General features: G+C 50.9%; 1 protein-coding gene across 3 annotated transcripts in view; it reads left to right on the top strand.

Annotated features, from left to right (window-relative positions):
* Positions 1-20,598, top strand: part of Arhgef18 (Rho/Rac guanine nucleotide exchange factor 18) — a 92,709-nt gene extending 72,111 nt beyond the window's left edge. For all 3 annotated transcript variants that reach the window (XM_020175650.2, XM_020175652.2, XM_074054212.1), the window contains 18 exons: positions 880-992; positions 1,155-1,295; positions 2,659-2,909; positions 3,747-3,872; positions 5,956-6,073; positions 6,944-7,192; positions 7,913-7,989; positions 9,754-9,932; positions 10,940-11,031; positions 12,483-12,665; positions 13,940-14,077; positions 14,392-14,522; positions 15,285-15,341; positions 15,444-15,491; positions 15,598-16,068; positions 17,359-17,692; positions 18,209-18,334; positions 18,427-20,598. In XM_020175650.2, coding sequence (XP_020031239.2) covers positions 880-992; positions 1,155-1,295; positions 2,659-2,909; positions 3,747-3,872; positions 5,956-6,073; positions 6,944-7,192; positions 7,913-7,989; positions 9,754-9,932; positions 10,940-11,031; positions 12,483-12,665; positions 13,940-14,077; positions 14,392-14,522; positions 15,285-15,341; positions 15,444-15,491; positions 15,598-16,068; positions 17,359-17,692; positions 18,209-18,334; positions 18,427-18,599 — 3,007 coding nt within the window. In that variant the 3' untranslated portion in view covers positions 18,600-20,598. The remainder of the gene's footprint in view (positions 1-879; positions 993-1,154; positions 1,296-2,658; positions 2,910-3,746; positions 3,873-5,955; positions 6,074-6,943; positions 7,193-7,912; positions 7,990-9,753; positions 9,933-10,939; positions 11,032-12,482; positions 12,666-13,939; positions 14,078-14,391; positions 14,523-15,284; positions 15,342-15,443; positions 15,492-15,597; positions 16,069-17,358; positions 17,693-18,208; positions 18,335-18,426) is intronic.
* Positions 20,599-22,328: the final 1,730 nt, after the last annotated feature.

Below are 22,328 nucleotides of genomic sequence, written 5' to 3' on the forward strand. Positions count from 1 at the left end.
CTCTCTCTTTCTTTTTTTTTTTTTGAAAATGTTGCACCCCAGGGTGTATTTGGCTTAATATACTTGGCCCTCCCTGGATAGGGCTCCTTTTTGTCCCCAAGGTGGTGCTTGGAGACTCGAACCCTGGTATGTGTGCCTTGCTTAGCTTTATGGGATGGTGAAGATGGTCTCCATATTGCACTCAGTAACATTGGGTAATGCTGAAACCTAATGCATTCACAGTGACTGTTGCATGAGTTGTTGGCGAAAGGACCTGAATGTCTTTTTCCTCTATGAAAAGCCATTCCTCTCGCTTTTGACCATGAAGCTGTACTTCCTGTAGAAGAAATTCCGTGGGCTCCAGTGGGCTCCAGTGGTCAGTCAAGGAAGCCCACCATTCATGTTCCCATATGACAGACCTCGACATTACAGTTAGTAGTAAAGGAAGAAGTCCTGGTGCTACATTGACAGTCTCCTAATTTTGTTTTGATTTAAAAAAATTTTTTTTGCAGTGCTAGGTATAGAGCCCAGAGCCTGGCACATGCTAGGCAAGTACTGTACCACTGAGCTACACCCCCATTCCAATAGTCTCTTTTTTTTTTAATTTTTTTTTTCTTTTTATTATTGTGCTGGGTGGGGGTATATGGAGCATTTGCAAAGGTTCTTACACTGTATCAAATATATCATATTAGAATTCACCCTCTCTACCACCAATAGTCTCTCCTAATTTTTAAAAATGACCTGTAACAAAGTTCAAAGTTTCTACTGAAATCTAGAAAGTTCCCCAATCATATCTAATCAGAGGGAGTCACAATCTCACTTGCCTTCATAGATTGGGTGTATGCAGGTACGTGTTTTACTCAGTCTTTTGAAATAATTGTCTTGATCGTTTCCACTTAGACCAGTCACAGGAGAGATGGATGAAGCCGACTCTGTGTTTTTAAAATTTAAGCAAGCAGCTGATGACTGTCCATCATTTACATCCTCCAATGCCGAGTCCGTTTTCCTAGAAGGTATGGTTTTCTCAGTCTCCTAAGAATAGCACATGGTCCCTGTCAGTACTGGGAAGTGCGGGGGCCTGCTTCATTGTGTCCATGGGAAAGACAAAGGGACATGGTAGCTGGGAGCCAACCAGGCTCCAGGCCCCCACCAGGAACCCCTTGTCTTTCCCTCAGATCCCTATACCGCCTCACTGAGGAGCGAGATCGAATCAGATGCCCACGAGTTTGAGGCTGAGTCCTGGAGCCTTGCAGTGGACTTGGCGTATGCCAAGAAACAAAAGAAGGAAGTGGTGAAAAGACAAGATGTCCTGTATGGTAAGGTGTCCAGCACCCTGTGCCACTATGCCAGCCCTCCTCTTACATCTTCTGTCTTTTTTCCTTTCCCTAATTCATCTGGGAATCTGGGCTCCGTGGCTAACCTCCCCTGTGACCCTGTCACCAACCCTGCCTGCTCCCCTGTCCCAGGCAGCTTTGCCTTCTGGGCCAGGGAAGAGATGATTAGGGAAGGACTTCATTAGTACTTGTCCCAGAGGATGAGCCTGATCAGGTGCCCAGGTCTGTCTCAGTCCATCTGGGCTTCTCCAACAGAATATTACAGGGTGACTTGTAAACAACAGAATTTGTTGTTGCTCAGTGGATTCTAGAGACCAGAAGTCCAAGATCAGAGTGCCAGCATATCTGGGGTCTGGTGCAGGCCCACTTCCTGGTTCATAGATGGTACCATCTCACTGTGTCCTCGAATTGTGGAAGGGACAGGAGAACTCACTGGGTTCTTTATTATAAGGACACTAATCCCATTCATGAGGGCTCCACTCTCATGACCTAATCACCTCCCAAAGGTCCCACCTCCTAAGGCCATCACCTTGAAGTTTAGGTTTCAACACATGAATTGGGCGGTAGGAGACGACACGGGACTGATATCCAATCGGTTGCAATTTGTGTCTGATCATAGACATGCACAGCTGTGGGCATTTCACACCCACAGGCTCATGGTCCTCAGTACTTTTGCTGAAATGGCTTTGAAATACCTTCCGTTGACTTCAAACACAAAACCCTCCTGTGATGTTGAGATCCCATCACATATCCTAAGTCCTCTCTTTGCTGCTTTTCTGGCCTAGGACTTGTACAACACTGGGCTGGGGAGGATGAGAGGCCTGGCAATAAGAAAGGCCAAAAGGGGACCAGATGGGGTGGCTCATGTCTGTAATCCAAACACTTAGGAGCCTGGGGGAGGAGGATAGAAGGTTTTAGGCCAGCCTAGATTACATAGTGAAACTCTGTCAAAAAAAGGAAGAAGGAAGGTAGGAAGGAGAGAAGGAAAGAAGAAGAAAAGCCACAATGCCAGGTGTGGTAGGCTTGTTTGAGTCCAGGAAGAGTTCAAAGCCAGCCTGGGCAACATAGCAAGACCCTGTCTGTTAGAAAAGAAAAACTGAGGGCTGGTGGAGTGGCTCAAGTAGTAGAGGGCCTGCCTAGGAAGCTTGAGGTCTTGAGTTCAAACTCCAGTGCAATTGAAAAAAAGAAAAAGAGAGAGAGAAAAGGCACAAGGCCTTGGGTAAGGACTTAGGTGGAGAGCTTGCAGAGGCCAGCTAAGCTAGGACAGACAGACAGCACCCTGAGTGTCCGGTGGGGCTGTGGAGCCGGCGTGGGTAAGTCCTGCTGTCCATCTGTGTCCCTGCAGAGCTAATGCAGACAGAGGCACACCACGTGCGTACACTGAAGATCATGCTGAAGGTATACTCCAGGGCCCTGCAGGAAGAGCTACAGTTCAGCAGCAAGGCCGTCAGCCGTCTCTTCCCATGTGCTGATGACCTGCTGGAGGTGCACAGCCACTTCCTGGCTCGGCTCAAGGAGCGCCGCCAAGAAGCCCTGGAGGAGGGCAATGAGCGGAATTACGTCATCCAGAAAATCGGGGACCTCCTAGTACAGCAGGTAAGCGTGGCTAGGACTGGGATGGAGCCATACAAGCCTCCACACTGTCTCTGTTCCTTCCAATAATGAAAAGATCTTGGCTCCAGTTGATCATGTGCCCACTACCTCCAGTGAACACTAGTCCTGGGCCTGTCCCAGCATGCAGCTCGTGTCCTAGAGACACAGACACCTGAATGTACCTGTCCCAACACTTGTTCACAGTTGTCTTCTGTGCTTTTGTTTGGTTTTTATTTTGGGGTTTCAACTGTTGGTTTTGGTGGTTGGAAATGTACTTCTGGATCAGAGCTATCCACAATAGGGCTCTTGAGTTCAAATGCTCACTTCTAAGCCCAAGACAAGGAAGGAAGAAGGGAGTAGCACTCCTCATCTGACCTCACACTGCTTGTCCAAAGTACCCTAGGTTAATTAATTAGGATTAATTAAAAGGCTGAGGGTGCATCCCAATGGTAGAGCATCTACCTGATATGTACAAGGCCCTGGGTTCCATTCCCAGCACCTCAAAGAAAAGAAATGTAAAATTAGAATTAAAAGAATACCTCTTCAGCTTTTTCTTTTTTCTAACATTCTATGGCCTAAGCTTATTAATATTTTTTCTTCTTCCATCTCAGGAAGCTTGTGCAATGCGCAAAGCCCCAAAGCACAAAGTTCTCTCTTTTGACCTAATGGCACCTTTAGAGGCCCTGTACCGAAGCATGTTCCTGGTTGAGGATGTTAGAAAGTGAAATTCAAGGACATTCAGTATTTATTTTAGCACAGTCAGATGAACTAGATGAAATATACACAAGCAGTTGTTTTCATGTTTCATTTATATAACATTTCCGTCCTTTTTCATATCAGTTTTCAGGTGAAAGTGGGGAGAGAATGAAAGAAAAATACGGTGTGTTTTGTAGTGGCCACAATGAAGCAGTCAGTCATTATAAGTTATTACTGCAGCAGAACAAGAAATTTCAAAACTTGATCAAGGTAAAAAAAAATTTTTTTTTAATTAAAATTTTTTCTTCACCCTTTGCTTTTTCCACAGAACCATAGCAACTTGGGATTTGGGAATTGTAAGATGTTCTAAAGCAAGAATGTTTACAGTCTGATTTTGTTTTTTAACTATAAACCCATTCAGAACATTTCAGAGAAATCTCACTTAGAACTCTAAAACATAAAACAAAGCATATCCAGGGATCTGTTTCTTGCCACCTCAGGGCTGCCTGAGACAGCTCTGCAGGACCCCAGTGTGGAATCTTTCTTTCTTTTCTGAGATAGTCTCAGTATGTAGCCCAAGCTGGCCTGAGATGCAAGATACTCCTGCCTCAGCCTTCCAAATGTTAGGATTACATGTGTGTGCCCCTAAACCCAACCATAAGGGTCCTTTGCAGAGACCATCCCACCCTGGGAACCACCCAACCACCCCATTCTGCCTGTAGAGGCACCAGTGAGGCGTGTGGAACTGCACATCTCTTCCCCTTGTGGTCCCCATTTGTCCCCTAGGAGATGACCCACTTGCCTCCTCTGCTTGAGAGTGGGCAGGCACATGAAGCCCAGAACCAAAACCCCTCCCTTTAGCCACAGTCAGCCCAAGCCAGACCCCACCTCTTGCATCCCAGAAGCAACACTTAAGTAAAGTCACTGAGTTCCATCAGCAATTGCCTTTTCAGCAGCCCTAGGTCACTGGATTCCAAACTCTACATCAGCTTTACAGGCTGCTTCCTGTGCCCCAAGGACTTTGGCTTTCAACAAGTAGTGGTCTGAAGTTAAGAATGACATGTATTTAAATTTTGTCCCATGCAGCAATGCACATCTACAGTCCCAGCCTCTCAGGAAGCTGTGGTGGGAGGACTGCCTGAGCTGAAGATTTAAGGCCAAGTTGGAAGACAAAGAGGAAATCCCTACCATCTCAGAAAAAAAAAAAAAAGTTCCCTGATTATCACAGTAAATGGGTGTGAAAGGAAGGGATTTAGCTGGGGGGTATGGTGGTGCATGTAGGAGGAGCAAGAGTTCAAGACCAGCTGGATGCTGGTGGCTTGTGCCTGTAATCCTAGCTTCTTGGGAGGCTGATATCAGGAGGATAGAGGTTCGAGGTCAGCCCAGGCAAATAGTTCATGAGACCCTATCTCCAAAATAACCAGAGCAAAATGGACTGGAGGTATGGCTCAAGTGGTAAGAGTGCCTGCTTTGCAAACTTGAATCCCTGAGTTCAAACCCCAGTGTCACCAAAAAAAAGTTAAAAGCCAACCTGGGCTACATAGCAAGACCCTGTCTCAAATACAAAAAAGAAAAGGAAAAGAAAGAAAGGAAGGTAAAGAGTTGCTTTCAGGCCAAAATTTACCTGGCAATAGCAGAATGAGCTACAGCATGAGCTAGAAACACCTAGAAAGTGCAGTCAGTTCAGTAGTGAAGGGGTTTGTCATGAAACCTGCATCCACAGACTCACAAACCCCTCAGTGATGCTCTGGTGCTGTAAAGAAGGAGCTCTTGGCAATTGCTGGCATTCCTAAAATGCGCCAAGAGCCGTGGGAGCAGCCCACAGAATGTGTGGTATGCTCTGCAGCACTCAGGAAGCTCGTTTTTGGCCCCGCCAGGAAGTGAGTTCAAGTGGCCGCTTCATTGATTCTCAGCCAGAGGTGTGTGTGCATCACAGGCCAGCAGGGAGCCAGTCTGGAACGGTCTAGTTCCAGAGGGTTCTGGAAAGACAAGTCAGCCAGGATCAGGATCTTCGTTTACACACACGTGAGCTTTTTGACTTGGGATTTTCAAGTCAGGGTCTTGCGTATAGATCAGGTTGGTCTCAAACTCCCAATCCTCTCACCTCCCAAGTGCTGGGATTACTGGCTTTCCCTTTCTCTTTAACAGGTCTTGGAGGTGCAAAGGAGAGGCCATGTTTGCTTGTTTGGCCTTTCTATATATTTAGATATCCAGTGTATGTCCCCAACAAAGCAGCAGAGGAAAGGTTCCTGGAAAGCTGAAAAGGAAAGAGCCCCAGGCCTTGGAAACTGATGGTTAACTGACTGAGCAGGAGATAAGATGTTAACACAGTGGTTTGTGTCCCATTTCATAGAAACTCGGCAACTTCTCCATCGTGAGGCGGCTTGGTGTGCAGGAGTGTATTCTTCTGGTTACTCAGCGCATAACCAAATACCCCGTGCTGGTGGAGCGCATCATTCAGAACACAGAAGGTAGGCACGCACTCCCCACTGCTTCACCCATCAGGGCTGCCACGGACAGGTGTCTGGCCCACTTGCTCCATATTTCAGCAATGGAATGGTTAAATTCCCCTGGGAATCCACGATGCAAAGTGCTGGGGTTTCCTACACAAGAAAGATAGGGCAGTCAGCAGTTGAGGTCAGAGGCTGATCTCTTCTGCTCAGCGTGACATCCTCCCCCTAGCATAGGCTGAGCCAGTGCAGGTCCTGAGGCACTATCTGTGACCTGGACATACAGGTGATTTATAAGGTCATTCTGGCTTATCCAGAAATGCCCATAGAGACCTTTGTGTTACATGACCAAGGGCAAGAGAAGGATGTGCCTGGAGCCACAGAGGGCAGAAAGAAAGGTCATATAGACTGCCCAGGAGTTCTTGGGGGCCAGGCATCATGACCACACCTGTCACATCTCCCATGGATTCGGGCCATGGGAGAATGAGCAAGTTCCCCTACCATGTCCTTGAAGTGGGAAGAGCCTACTCTAGGTCATGACAGGAGATGGAATGAGTCTTTTATGAAGAACTAGAGGACTTAAAGGGAGTCTGTGTGCCAACAAATGGCTGGAGGAGCTGTGTGGGGCAGTTTTTGTCATTTGAATTGCACTTGAACTTCCATATTCAATAGAAGTTCTACTTAGGTACCAAACTCTGGGCCATTACATTTATTTTGTTGAACCATTTCCATCCCAGGAATTATGTAGGTGGGACATCATTCTCAAGAGTCCCTGAGCAGTGGCCCCACAGAATGCACTTCACAGATCCCAACCCACCCATACATGGTGAATCCACTTCTGTTATTAGTGTGGGCCAAGAAAGACACTAACTCTGCTGTGTTGCACAACAGCTGGCACTGAGGACTACGAAGACCTGACCCAGGCCTTGAATCTCATCAAAGATATCATCTCACAAGTGGACGCCAAGGTCAGCGAATGTGAGAAGGGCCAGCGCCTCAGGGAGATTGCTGGGAAGATGGACTTGAAGTCCTCCAGCAAACTCAAGAATGGGCTCACCTTCCGGAAGGAGGACATGCTGCAGCGGCAGCTCCACCTGGAGGGCACACTGTGCTGGAAGACCACATCAGGACGCTTGAAAGGTAAAGCCATGGCACCTCTAATGGGTGCCATGTTCGATTGGTGGGCACCATCTTGGATTGGCACCAAGCTAGACAAGAACACACCGAAACAAGCAAGACCTGCCATCCTGGGCTTCAGTCAGTAGGGCAGAAAGAGAAACTAGTAAACACACACATATACAAAAAAGTTAAAAGTGTGGTAAATGCTTTAAAGGAATCAGCAGGCTGCAATGAGAGAGAATTAGATGGAGGAAGGATATCTTGTCTAGACAAGGCTTCTTTGCCAGACACTGGTGGCTCACACCTGTAATCCTAGCTACTTGGGAGGCTGAGATCAGGAGGGTCGTGGTTTGAGGCCAGCCTGGGCAAATAGTTCATGAGATTCCCATCTCCAATATAATTAGAACAAAATGGACTGGTGGTGTGGCTTAAGCAGTAAAGCGCCTACCATTACAACAAAAAAGAGAACCTTGTGGCGTGCACGCAGGACAGGAGCCCTGGCTTTTGCTCTGATTGTATTGAGCTGCAGCCAGTGAAGGGACATCTTAAGAGGGAACTCTTAGCATTCATTGATGCTAAATGTTGAACTCAGGAACATAATGGGGAACTGTGAATTAGAAAATGAGGGTCAGGCAGAAGAAGATGCCTGAAGCCCTCCTGGGACTGGGCAACTGCCATGCTGCCCAGCAAGATCCACTGGACGGGTGGCCTGAGTCTTTTCCTTGTGTGCTGTCTCTTCAGATGTCCTTGCTGTCCTGTTGACTGATGTGCTTTTGCTGCTGCAAGAAAAAGATCAGAAATACGTCTTTGCTTCCGTGGTACGTATCCAGCATAAAGAATAAAGAGTCTGACTTGCTGGGACTTTGTGAGGTGGTTCCCCAAAGAAGGCAGCTGGGGGGCTACTTTGACAAGACAGAGAAAGCAAGCCCCCATGGGAAGATACACCATGAGTTACACTGTGTGGACCCAGGTCCTCCAATGATCAAATCCATATATTTTAAAACCTTTTTTTTTTCGGGGCGGAGGGGAGGTGGCCCAAACAATGTATACACATGTGAGTAAATGTAAAAACAATAAAATTTTTAAAAAAAAATTTTTAAGCTGGGAAAAAAAAAACAACCTGCTTTTATATTCCTTCTACATATTTTGAACTTTCCCCTCCCGGGATGTCTTATTCTGCAGCATGGTATTTGATGGCTCCTTGCTTGCTCTTCTGTTTCATAGCATCCTGTATGTCTGTTGACTGTCCTCTGTTGTTGGGACATCACTGTGAGCAGTCTTTATTAATCCATTCTCTTGTTAATGGGCACCTGTGTTGTTTTGCAGTTTGGGGCATTTACAAATAGAGCTGCTTTGAATGTCTGTGTCATCCCATGTTACTGGCTGTATTTTGAAGGTCATGCCAAAAGAATTTTGTGATGGACAGGAAGGAAGTGTGAGAGAAAGTGGGGAGCCATGACTTAGAGAAATTAATAGATTTGACTAGAAGCCACCAAGGAACACTCAGGCACTCTCTGTCCCCAGGTCCTGAATAAGAGATGTCTGAGTTTTCTAGGGCTGCTGTGAGTAATACGCCACACTGCAGGAAATTTCTGCAGTGGCTCACACTGCAGAAATTTCCTGTCTCACAGCTCTGGAGGCTGGAAGTCCAAGATCAAGGAAGATACCAGCAAGGCAGGTTCTTCTGAGGCCTCTCTTCTTGGCTTGTAGACAAGTGTCTTCTCTGTGTGTCTTCACACAGCCGTGCCTCTGTACACTTCTATGTCCTAATCTTCTCTTATAAGGACACCCATCCTGCAGAAAGACTCATTTAACTTGATGATTTCTTTAAAGGCCCTGTCTCCAAATGCTGTCACATGCTGAGGTTAGGACTTAAGCATATTAAAAGGGGGGGGGGTTGCTGAGGACACAACTCAGCTCATAGATGTACCTTTTCCTTGTCTATTGTAGCAGTCTCACTTGACCAAATATCGGACTGGGAATACTGGTTGGCTGTGGGTGACTAGAGGTCTAGGGACCATAGGAGGATTTTTTTTTTTTTGGTCATTGTTATATATTATGGACTGTTGTAATTTTGAGTTTTATAAAATGTACATGCATTGCTGATTATTATTTGTTTTTAATTGCCTCTGCACCTGTGGTCCCAGCTACTTGGAAGGTTAAGGCAAGAGAATCACTTAAGCCCAGGAGTTCAGGACCAGACTGGGCAATATAGCAAGACCCCATCTTAAAAATAAAATTAGTCATTAAATTGACACATTTAAAGGATAGTAGGAGCCAGTCATGGTGATGGACACCCGTCATCTCAGCATGGGGTCTGAATTGCAAGTTTGAGGCCAGCTTGGGCTACATAGCAAGACTGTGTCTCTAAAAGACAAAACAACAGCAAAAAAAAAAAAAGGATACTAGGATATCATTATAATAGTCTTTTTTTCTCCCAGTTTGCAAAATATTTCTGCTTGAATTATTTACAAAGAAATGGGGGCTCGTGAGTTTCTCCCCCATCCTTGAGATTTGTGGTCCCTGTGCTGTTTCATGCAACAGGCAGCAGGTGACCTCCCCACTGCCTTCTACCCATGCAGGACTCGAAGCCACCCGTCATCTCTTTGCAAAAGCTCATCGTGAGGGAAGTGGCCAATGAGGAGAAGGCCATGTTTCTAATCAGCGCTTCCCTGCAAGGGCCTGAGATGTATGAGATCCACACCAGCTCCAAGGAGGACAGGAACACCTGGATGGTCAACATCCGGAGAGCTGTGGAGAGGTGAGAAAGCAGGTGCCCCACCCCAGTGTGTGTGCTCTTTTTGCAGACTGCCCAACAACCTTGAGCTCCCTGAGAGATGCCTTGCTTTTCTTCTCTCTCATCCCACCTTGGTTTTCTGTCCACTCACTTCTCAAAAAATGGACAGATGGTGCCATTCCTGCCCCTTCTGATAATAGCCCAGCCTGTCAAATGCTTAAAAGGCCTGGATGTCTGTGGCCAGGGGGCATAAATGGACCAGGCAGAACTAACCTGGACCTTTCTGCATTCATGGGCCACTAGAGCAGTCATGACGGGCCTGCCCCCTCAGTCTGAAGCCAAACCCAGTATAGCATGTTGTGGTGTCCTGTCCTCTTTCCTCAGGCCAAGCACCCTCAGAGCCCCAACCCCATGTTTGCTCCTTCCTGCCTGACTTGGAATGTGCCTGACAGACAGGCAAGGGGAAGACTGGCACGCAATCCCAGCTGGCCTCCTGGTCCTTCTCTCAGTGCCTGGAGGCTTCCCACTCCCTGGCCTACCCCGAGCTCCCTCTATGCTCAGTAGCTTCAGCTCTGAGGAGCTCATAGCCTCCTGCTCTTGGTGGTCCCTAGCAAGCAAGTTGTGGTTGCCTCCTCCACATTGTAGCCAGACACTTTTAAGACCTGTGCCCAAAGCCAAGCATGGTAGCACACACCTGTAATCCCAGCACTTGGGAGGCTGAGGCAGGAGGATCTAAATTCAGGGCCAGCCCGAGCTACATATTGAGACCCTGTCTCAAAAACAAAACAAATAAAATAAAATATTTACCTAATTATCTCCTGGGGCTTTGAGGCAAGATACATGTTGGTGGCTCTCTTTCTCTTCTCAATTTCTCCTTTTCCTCTAAGCTAAATCTCTCACAAAATCAGAGATGCTCTTGGCAGCTTGGTCTGCAGAGCCAGGGTCAGTGTCTGAGGCCAGCCAGCAAGGGAGGCAGTAATGCCACCTGTCAGCAAGGGAGGCAGTAATGCCACCTGTCTCGTCTCCCACAGCTGTCCTGACGAGGAGGAGGGGCCCTTCAGCGAGGCTGAGGAGGAGAGAAAGGCGACTGAGGCCCGTGCCATGAGACTCAGGGACTTCCAAGGTAAGGGAGCAGGTCCCTCATGCGGTCCCCAGCCTCTCAGTGGCATCTCTATTCTGTCCCATTGGGGCTAGCAGGGAGGGAATCACCACCCAGTGACCAGCCGTGAGCTGTTACAAGGTAGTGGTGTTCTGGATACTGCATGGCCTGTAGGGGTGTGGAAAGGGAGCAAGTGGACCGCTGGGCCTGATAGCCCCTTCCACACCTGGCAGTTCAGCTACATATGCTCCCCCTCCCCATCTTCCACCCCTCCTGCTCTTCATTCAGGCAGGAGTTCCATGTAGATGTCACTACAGAGGAGTCCCATGGGGACTCTGTAATATCACAGGTCCCCACAGCCGCCTCCTAGGGCCAGTCAGATCCAGAGAGCCTGGCTTTGTGACCAGGGCCTCCCTGAGCCCTGGCTTCCTTCTCCCTGTTCATTTTTTAACCACTTTATTAAGGTGTAATTCACATACCACATAGTTCACCCATTTCTGTGGCTTTTAATGTATTCATAATTATGCAGCCATCACATCAGAGTGTTTTCATCACCCTAAAAACACAAAACAAAACAATCCCCATGAGCAGTCAGCCTGTCCCCTCCCCAGCCCCTGGCACCCATGAGTGTACCTTCTGTCTCTAGATTCACCTGTTCTAGACATTTTCTATCAATGGGGTCACACACTGTGTGGCCTTTTGTGTCTGGTTCTCTCACTGCACATAACATCCTCAAGGTCCTTCCATGCCCTACCGTGTGTCAGAGCCTCATTCCTTTTCATGGCTGAATGATACTCCGTTGTGAGAATGAACCACGTTGTATTTCTACATTCTCTTTCCCATTTTTAACAGATCGCTGTGAGAGTTCAGTGTGGTCATTGCCAAGAGCAGTTTCATTTAATGCCTTGTTGTCTTGAGCAAGTCCCTTCTGTTTACTAACTACATTATCTAATTTTAAATTAAGTAACACTGCACTGAAGGTGTGGCTCAGTGGTAGAGCTCTTGTCTAGCAGGTGCAAGGTTCTGGGTACCATCGCCAGTACCAGAGGGAAAAAAATAAATAAAAATCAGTGGTGAAAACCTCGACCCAAGGGCCTGAAGGAAGACTTTTGAGTTTAACAATCTCAGTCTTCTTTGAGTAACTAAGATTATAGATGTGGGCCACCAGTACCCATAAAAATCTCAGTCTTCTGAGTCCCAGCCTTATAAATGGGCCCGTTGCTGTTCTTACCCATACTGACAGTGTTTGGTATCCATAATGGGGATGGGAGGGACGATCGGAGGACAGGACCACTACCTCACTTCATGGGAATGTTGGAGGGAAGGAATGGCCTGCCTCAGGACAGGGAGTTGCCCTCATGGGGCTCGAGGTGAGCAAGAGCGCCCCATCCTCACAGCCTGATGCCAGCTCCCATGGGCACTGGATCCCAGGGAAGGCTGGCCAGGCTGATAACCACCTCCACATCTTTTGGCAGAGCGACTGAGCCTGAAAGACCAGCTGATCGCCCAGAGCCTCCTGGAGAAGCAGCAGATCTACCTGGAGATGGCTGAGATGAGCGGGTTTGAGGACTCCTCCCAGCCCAGAGGCCTCTTCCGCGGGGGTGACCCCTCGGAGACCCTGCATGGGGAGCAGATCCTCAGGTCGGCCATGAGTGAGAGTAAGTTGGTGCCTACGCCTGCTGCGTGGTATCCTGCCTGGGTGGGCTTCTGGGCCAGGGCCATATGCCACCAGGGCAGGTCTGGTAGGGCTCAGAGACAGCACTGACCCCCACCTACATGAGCTGGACTGACGGTCCTTAGACATGATTCAGCCTGGTCCCTCACTGCAGGCTTACTATAACTTTTGCTTTCTTTTTCCTTTTGTGATACCGCATCTGGAACCAGGGCCTTATGCATGCTAGGCAAGTGTTCACCTCTGAGCTAATGCACTTTCTCTCCCAGTCAACAAATACTCCCCACATGTCATCGTTGACCCCAGGGATCTAAAGTTGACTGGCACAGTTCCCCCTTCTTTCTGAAGTAGGTGCCTGATGATGTCCCCAGGAAAACACACATGCACACTCAGTGGGCCATTTCAGGGGACTTCCAGTGCCCAGCAGCCCTCCCTGGGCCAGGAACCCCAGTCCTTGCTCTAGGGAGCTGCTGAACATTAGCAGCCATGGTGGAGGCCCCTGGTCAGCAGTACCCTGCTATCTCCATGCCTGTTGTGCCCCAGCCGTGCTGAGGCCCTTCTGCTAGCCTGGTATCCGGGCCAGCTATGGGGAGCTCTCAGACCCACTGGAACTCCTAGAAGCCCTGACACAGCTGCTGGGCCCCATGCTACCAATGGGGTGGGCAGCCAGTACTCAGTCCAATCTTTTCAATAGCAAATGAGACACCACCAGCCGTGACCTACACTGTCTTTCCACCTGTTTCTCCTTTGGGCATAGTTCTTGCCCCCAAGGATATTTGCATACCCTGCACCTGGGCCTGGGATGTTCTTCTTCCCACCTCTTCACCTAGCCAAAGACTTTTGGCCCTAAAGGGCCATATGTGGGCCGCCCCTCCCCATAAGGGCCACCTTCCTTCACAAGTTCCATGTTCATGTTTGCTACTAGACTAATAGGACCTTGTCAGTCTTATACCCAACCCCTGGCCTGGGGCCTAGACGCAGCAGCTGGCTGGGCCGGAGGGGAGGGAAGGGGGGCATGAGGAGCCCACACAGCCCCTCCTCATGGGCATTTCCTAGCCCTTAGACATGGGTTGACAGGTCCTGGTTGTAATACCAGCTGTGAGGGAGAACAGAGAAACTGGGGGTTAGAATTCCATGCCAGACACCTTGAAGTGAGGATGGTCACTGCCACGTGAGCTCCTTGGCCCTCAGGTCTTGGCTGCCCACTGCCCCCCGGCATGCCTCTGAAGGGTGACTTGTTCCTCCTATGTCCTCCCATAGTTGAAGGCATCCAGAGCCTGATCTGCAGGCGGCTGGGCAGCACCAACAGCCAGGCAGAAGAAGGCAGCAGCCCTGTGGGCCTTCCCCGGAGGGCTGAGACCTTTGGGGGTTATGACAGCTCGGGCAGCCCCAACAAGAGTAAGTATGTCACTCACCTCTGGGGCTGTGGCTTGGGACGCTCATTAGCAGCAGATCTGAGTGTCCTCTGAGGGTGTGTCATTTCTTAGAACATTCTGGAGCCTTCCGGGTGTTGTGGGACAACACAGTGTTGTGACAGCAGCACTCAGCACAGCCTGTGTCTCCACTGGTCACTGTGCTAGAATAGTCACCACCTTGCCAAAGGCCAGCAGACAGTGGCTCGGCCTGGATTTCCTACTTGGGTGGGAGCTGGGATTAGAGGAGGAAGGTTCCACATCCACAATGTCCTCACACACCTAACTTGGGGTTCCCAGATGGCAGTTTTAAGAAGAAGGTCTACAGCAACGACCCCAGGCCTCAAGACTGGCGGGGTCCTGTCAGCAGCCCAGACTCAAAGCAAGGTGACAGTGACACCCCAGTGGGATGCAAGGAGTCACCACAGGCGGTATGTGGCTTCCAAAATATCAGTTCACTGGGTAGTCTGTCCAAGCCTTTGTAGTTGTCATTCCCAGTGTGACCAGCTTCTCTTGGGGCCATTTCTTTGACTCATGGTGACATCTTTGAGTACTATTCTGTTTTAAGGTGAACTAATAGTGTCTCTGCCCAGCTTCCTGTGCAGGCAGGTGATTTTGTACTTTGGTCCTTTTGAGAATAACAGGAGGTACCCCTGGAGGGAGGCATGGGAAGGGCCAGGTCCAGAGCAGTGCCCATGGCTTCATCAACAGGCCAAAAACCCCACACTGGGGCCACAGGCCATCAGTCAGCACAGGTATGATAATACCTACTTGATGAAACTGGTATCTTGCTGGCTCTTCTCTCCCTTTTGACTGGGAAGGCCCATGGCCTGCTGACCTTACCAAGGTTTGGGCCCAGAGGCCAAGGCCAACTGTCTCAGACTGGCTTTGAGGCTTGGATTGGCCTCTGTGCCTGGAACTGCCACACAAGCTTCACATCTGAGCCTACTTTACCATGCATCTGTGACAACTGCCTCCCAGGCTGCCCACACTCTCATTTTCTAGACTCCCTGATGGACATTAGTGGGAGACCACTGGGCCTGTGTGTCTCGCCCCAACCCCCACCAGTTGTGGCCCATCCAGGGTCCTTTCTGTTCCCCATGCCAAGGGCATGTCTTGTCAATAGTAAGTGGGCCTGGCACCCTTGAGTGTGTTCTCAGATGCTCTGTGATTTGGCCCTGTTGTCTTCCCAGGTGGAGATGCAGGGTGCAGAGACTGGCCCCCGTGTGCCCACTATCCTGGAATCGGAGGTAGGTAGCTGCTCATCCATCTCCCCCGGACTGGTGTGCATGCCCCCCTTGCACCTTTGTGTGCAGAACCCAGAGTATGTCTGTCTGCCTTTCTCTCTACAGCTTGTCCAACGGGTCCAGACACTGTCTCAGCTGCTCCTCAGCCTCCAGGTACAGGGGCATAAGGGAGGGACTGGCCTCACCTGCCCTTTCCTTGCTGGCTGGGTCTGGGCGAGGGTGTGGCCCTCACCGACCCTGTCCACGGCACTGTCGGCAGGCTGTCATCGCTCAGCAGGACAGCTACGTGGAGATGCAGCGGGCTGCCATCCAGGAGCGGGAGAAGCAGTTCCGGCTGCAGTCGACACGGGGGAACCTGCTGCTGGAGCAGGAGCGGCAGCGCAACTTCGAGAAGCAGCGCGAGGAACGGGCGGGCGTGGAGAAGCTGCAGAGCCAGCTGCGGCAGGAACAGCAGCGCTGGGAGCGCGAGCGCCAGCGCCAGCTGCAGGAACTGGAGCGCGCCGGCGCCCGGCTGCAGGAGCGCGAGGGCGAGGCGCGGCAGCTGCGCGAGCGGCTGGACCAGGAGCGCGCTGAGCTGGAACAGCAACGCCAGGCCTACCAGCATGACCTGGAGCGCCTGCGGGAGGCCATGCGTGCTGTGGACCGCGAGCGTGACCGGCTAGATCTGCAGCGCAGGCTCAAGAAGCAGAACACGGTTCCAGGGGCGCTGCCACCCGAGGCACTGGCAGAGGTGAGCCAGGGGCTCATGAGTGCTTGTGTGCCTGATGTGGAGGTCTACATGTGCATTTGCATGTGAGGCAGAGTGTCAGAGAGCATGAGTGTGCTGTGTAAGAATAAATAAAAAAATAACCAGGGGGGAGGCACAGCTCCACTGCAGCATTCATGAAACCCTGGCTTCCATCCCCAACGTCAAAAAAAAAATGGATGCAGTGATGGATGCCTATAATCCCAACTGATTGGGAGGCTGAAGCAGCAGGATCACTTGAACCCAGGAGTTAAGCGGCCACTCTGGGCAAAAATAAGGTAGCAGTGCACTATCTTAAAAAACAAGTCAGAGCCTGGCACAGTGGCTCATGTCTATAATTCCAGCTACTTGAGAGGTGGCAATCAGGTTTAAGGCCAGTGGGGAGATAGAGTAGTTCCAGAGACCCCATCTCAATCAGTTAAAAAACTGGATGTGGTGGTGTGTGCCTGTCATCCCAGCTAGGCAGGAAGCATAAGTAGGAGGCTTGAGGTCCAGGCCAGGCCCTGGACATTAATGAGAGACACTATCCAAAAAAATAAGAAAAGCAAAAAAAATACTGGGGGTGTGGCTCAGGTGGTAGAGCACCTGCCTGGAAAGCTCAAGGCCCTAAGTTAAAACCCCCATACCGCCAAAAAAGAAAAAGTAAACAGGTGACATTGCATGTACATGTGTGTGTGTTTAAGAGTGAGATCACATTAACAGCTCAGAAATGGGACGAATGCTGCAAAGTAGAACTTCTCTCAGAACCACTGTTAAGCAGGTGCCAGCACAGTGCTGCATAAAACACAGTCAACACCTTAGAAACTTTTTTAAAAAACGTAGTTTATAGTCAGACATGGTGGCACATGCCAGTGATCCTAGCTAATGCTGAAACAGGAGGATCTTGAGTTTGAGGCTACATAGTGAGACTTTCAAACAAACAAAAACAAGTGGTTTATGTGCGGGGTGCTACAGATGTGTGTGACTATGTTCATGTATGAGTGTGCGTAAGCATATGTATGACTGAGTGCTCATGTGGGTGTTTTGGGGACCGACAATGACTGACTTCAGCCTTAACCATGGCTCTGTGCCATGGTTAAGTTCTTAGCCCCTCCCAGCTAAGAACTGGAAGAGGAACTGGGTGGTCACACCTGCTTATCTCAGACCAGTGTCAGGCATTGCTTGGTTCTTTCTGTCCCAGCCCAAAGGCATCCCAGGAGTGGCAAGCCTGGTGGGCCTCTTTCTGCACATCTAAGGAGAATGGACACTGGGACATGTCCTCTGTCGCTCTTTCAGGCCCAGCCCCCAAGCCACTCTCCCAGCTTCAATGGGGAAGGGCTGGAAGGGCCTTTGGCCCTGCCCAAAGCCCCGGGGACCCGTGTGAGCATGCTGCTGTCTAGTTCAGGGCCTGAGTACATGGAACACCCTGAGGTGGCTCGCCGGGACAGTGCTCCAGCTGAGAGCCGTCCAGCCAAGAGTGAGGTTCCCATACAGCTGCTCAGCACCACCAACCAGATCCAGCGGCAGGCAGCTGTTCAGCAGCAGATCCCCACCAAGCTGGCTGCCTCCACCAAGGGCGGCAAGGACAAAGGTGGCAAGAACAGGGGCTCCCAGCGCTGGGAGAGCTCAGGTGAGCCAGCCCCATCCCTAGAGCCCAGGGCCCTCTGCATGAGGTAGACAGTCTCCAGTGTTCCCCTTTCCCCCTTGGTCTGGGAGGTGCACCGTGGGAAACTTACGAGACTAAGCCTTCCCTCTGAATAGAGGCCTTTGTCCCAGAAACAAAAATTGAAATGACAGTCCTTTTCCCACCTCAGACCTTAAAGGGAGATGAGGGGCAAGGGAGCATCAGACTAGGGCATAAACAAGAAGTCACTTAGGACTACACAGCTGGGACACAGGACAGGTGCTGGGATCCTACCCAGTGTCCTCATTCGACAGAGGGGGACACTGAGGCCCAAGGCACCAGCCTCTTGCCCTTGGGTGCCCTGCCCTGCCCCTGGTTGACACCAGGGATGTTTTGGTATGTTGTCAAGTAGAGCTTATGAGTCTGTGGGCCTCTGTGGGAATGTGGGACGTGGGGAGGCCTGGCAGCCCTGGAGGCTCCCAAGTGGCCCTGAGCGAGGCCCAAGCACCTTCCCTCTTCCAGCATCGTTCGACCTGAAGCAGCAGCTGCTTCTCAACAAGCTTCTGGGCAAGGATGAGAACACCTCTCGGAACCGCCGGTCACTGAGCCCCATCTTGCATGGCAGCCATGGCTCTGCACCTGCCGCAGGTGAGCCCAGCCGCCGGGCAGCGGGGCCGCCTGACTCACCTGGCAGCCCCTCTGATACCCCCTCTATGCCCCCGGCCCCCTCTCTTTTCCAGACCCCTGCTTCCCAGCCCTGAGTCCCACCCTGGTTGACATCACCCCCGAGGTCATCTCCCTCAAGGCTGGGGGCACATCCTTCCCACCCGTGCCCCCATCCCCCTCGCCACTGCCAGCCACACCACTGAACTCTAAGGATGAAGCCAGCAAGGAAGACGTCATCTTCTTCTGAGGGGGCCAAGGCTGCAGGAGCAGGCTTCTCTCTGTCCTGCCTACTCTCTGTGTCTCTGGGGATCCCATGGGGTGACTGCGCCTACCTAGCTGTCCCCCTCCCCTACCCGAGCACATCCCTGATGCCCACCCAGCCAGGGTTGGCCTGTTGGTGCTTTGGGTCTTGTGGCTCTTTTTGTAGGATTAGCAGTGATGCTTGGGTAATTTCCTGAACTTCTTTACATATGTGTACATAAAACAAAGTTTTGAATGGAAGGTTGAACCCAAGCTAAACCAAGGAGCTGTTTTAATCTGAAGCACCCCTTTGGATAGGAGAGAGGTGAACTCCTAGCTGGTTCCCCAGGGAGCCAGAAGACAGGCCAGACCTCAGTCTCAAGAGCACTGGCTCCAGGCCAGGCTCCATGGCCACTAGGAAGCAGGAGAGTGTCAAGTCGTTGGGGCTCCAGAAGGGAGGTGGCATCGGCTGCATCTGTCCGTAGTTGGGCAGAATCCCCTTATAAAACAGAGGCCCACAAGGGTCACAGAGAACCTTGGCCAGTGAGTGTGCTGGGCAGGAGCAGAGAGGGCTACAGCAGGGTGGATGGAGAGAGAGCGCCCATGGCGTGCTTGGCAGCTCAGCTCAAATGGGGCTGGGCTGCTTGTGATTTGGAGATTTTCCAGATTCTGCTTCTTGAGGGCATCTGCCATTCCCTACTACTTGGCCTGTCTGGGGGGAGAGGGGACAAGCCCTAGGCTCCTCAGGTCGGAACGTCCTCAGTTCCAGGGCTGCTAGGAGGAAGCCCCCAGGACCACTGTCCTGCCTGCTGGAGTGGTGGGGCCTTTTCCCAGGGCAAGTGGAAGAAATGCCCAGAACATTGCCAGTGAGTGGGCAGATGACTGTGTTGGTGGCACCTGATTTGCTGTGGCGTGTTGCAGCCTGTGGGTGGCTTCCCTGGGAGGAGTTGGGACAGGGGTATGGGGTGGTCTTAAATGCCCAGTGTAAGGCCAGGCCATGCACCTCCCAAAGCATTGGCAGCAGGACTGGGGCCTAGGCTGGTCGTTCTTGTTGCCAGAAAGGAGCACGTGGGCACCGGCCAAGGCCAAGCCATTCTCCTGAGCCCAGAGTACTGAAGAGCCCCAGTGGGGACTCGATACTTACGATGAACCTGCAGAGCTGACCCTATGATCCCCAACCAGTGAGCAAGGACATTCCTATGCTCAGGGACAGGTGGGCACAGGGGACAGGAAATCTTGTCAGAAACCTCTAACGTGAGCCCGCCCACAGCCAGGGTGCCTGCTCAGTGCCACAGGCTCAGGAGGGTGACAGGGTGCTGAAAGTGGCAGTTCCTAGTGACTTCTGAGCACAGCAGGCGGTGTGGTGTCCCATCCTCATCCCGACTCCTACCCTGGTCCTTTTCCATCAGCAGTGCTGTCCTGTGTCCTGAGCATGTCCCCACACCAGATCTCATCCGTGCCATGTTTCTAATCAGTGTTTTGTATTTTTGTACTGAGATGTATTGGAGCACTTTAAAAAAGCTGACTCTAACTTCCTGCTCTGTCATGATGAGAACATTCCTGAACCACTGCACTGGGTGACCTTCCAGCCACGCGCCCCTGAGCCTACATGCTCAGGTCCCATCCCCCAGATGCCACAATTCCTTGGACTTGGAGAATTTCAAGGAGCTTCTGCTCGGCCATACCATGGGAATCAGTGCCTCCCCACCAGGCAGCCAGGGGTTCTCAGTCCTGCTTGGCGCGTGGTAGGGTGATGCCACTGGTGTGTCTCCTCTCACCAGCACCCAGGCCACTCCTGGGTAAAGCCCAGTGCTATCTGTCAAGTTGGTGGCCAAGCAGCATCCTGTTTGTGGGATCTGTGCACATCATCTTTGCCGATTGTGACCATGATCTTTAGCCACCTACAATTATTTTTCCAGCAATTACGATGGGTCCTCATCACAAGATATTTCAGAACCACCCTAGAACTTAAGACCAGATTCTAGCAATAAAAGTGTCTAAGAGGACCTCTGAGTGAACTTTGTTTTTTTTTTTTTTTTTGGTGGGGGGGGGTGTGCTACAGGGGACACTAGGAACTGGCAAAGGGTAGGCAGGTGCTATGAGCACATGGGACCATGCAGATGGAGCAGGTGCAGAAGGTGGGAACCAGCTGAAAACACCAGTGCTGCCCTGGCCAGTCCTCGCTGCTGGGAAGCTGCAACCCAGCCTAGGCCACAACGGGGGTGCCAGCCTGTCAGGAGCCCTGGGCTGTCCCCCTCCCTGGTCCGGATCCTGCTAAGTGACCCCCACCCCAGCTGTCCTGAAGCATCTGCATAGCCAAGCCCTTTCCCCTAGGATGCTCCCAGCCTTCCTCAGCATGACTCCACAGGCCCCTAGAGAGGACTGAGGGTTCTACAAAACAGGATGTGCCTTCATGTTCTCCAAAGAAGGCCCATAGTCATTAAGGGAGTTACAAAAGAGACCTTTCCCCTCCCAGCAAAAGTTGAGACCCACTGAACCAGAAGAGGCCAGTGGTCACCAAGCCTGGGGAACAGAAGGCAGTGGTGGGTGACAGCTGCAGTGATGGTTGTGTAACTCTTATGAATATACTCTTATGAACTGCACATGTAAAACAGGTAAGCTGTATGTCATGTGAACTGTATTTCAGTAAAACTTTAAAGGGCTGGAGGTCGAGTTCAATGGTAGAGCATGTGCTTGGCATGCATAAGACCCTGGGTTCAATCCCTAGCACACACACACACACAAAATCTTTTAAAAACCACAAGGCCAGGCACCAGTGGCTCACGCCTGTAATCCTTGGTACTCAGGAGGCAGAGATCAGGAGGATCACGATTCGAAGCCAGCCCAGGCAAAAATTTCTCCAGACCCTATCTCAAAAATAACCCACACCAAAAAGAGCTGATGGAGTGACTCAAGATACAGACCTTGAGTTTAAAACCCAGTACTGGGGAAAAAAAAAAAAAACTGAGGGCTGTGGTAGGACACTTGCCATCCCTAGCACAGAGGGGAAAAAGAAAACACCATAATGAGCCTCATTTTCTGGATCAGTTCACTTTTCTCTCCACCCCACATGTTCAGTGTTCAAGGCCTTCCTAGTCCAGGATCAAGTCTCATTTGGCTTTTTCTCCCTGGTACCCACGACCAATTGGGGTGCCACTCCGACAGCCTTATAGGTGTTAGTGGGTTCTGTCTCCAGGTAGGTAATCAGGACCCTACCACCTCTGCTCACTGGTGCCCTTGGGAGCTGGAAGGAGCCTCCTAAAGGCTGGGGTGGGAGACTAAGTCTGGTCTACTGACGAGTCTGGCAGAGGAACCCCATAGGTGGTTAGGGCAGGGTGCACCCCACTTGAGTGACCCCCACATTCCTATTTCAAATCTATGGTTGGTGTCGTATGAAGTTCAGCCCGTGGCTTTGGGTCTTCCGGGGCAAGGCAACATCTACCAACACCTGCCTGAGTCCACAAGCAGCATCTCACACATCATTCTTGCTTTCAAGCTGAGAAGCAAACACATCCCAGCCACACGTGCCCTCTGTAATGGGTGCGGAGCCACAAAACTCTTCAGAGATACAGACATGCATGGCCTTACCCAGCTTGCACCCCACAAAATGCTCACAGTGTCCTTGATGGATCTCAGCAGGGATGGTGGGAGGCACATATGGCAGAAATGTAAGATGCCTTGGCTCTGATGAGCACTGCCTATGGCAGAAGGACAGTGTGGCCCTCATAGCCTGGCA

The sequence above is a fragment of the Castor canadensis genome, chromosome 14, assembly GCF_047511655.1.
Source record: "Castor canadensis chromosome 14, mCasCan1.hap1v2, whole genome shotgun sequence".
NCBI lineage: Eukaryota > Metazoa > Chordata > Mammalia > Rodentia > Castoridae > Castor > Castor canadensis.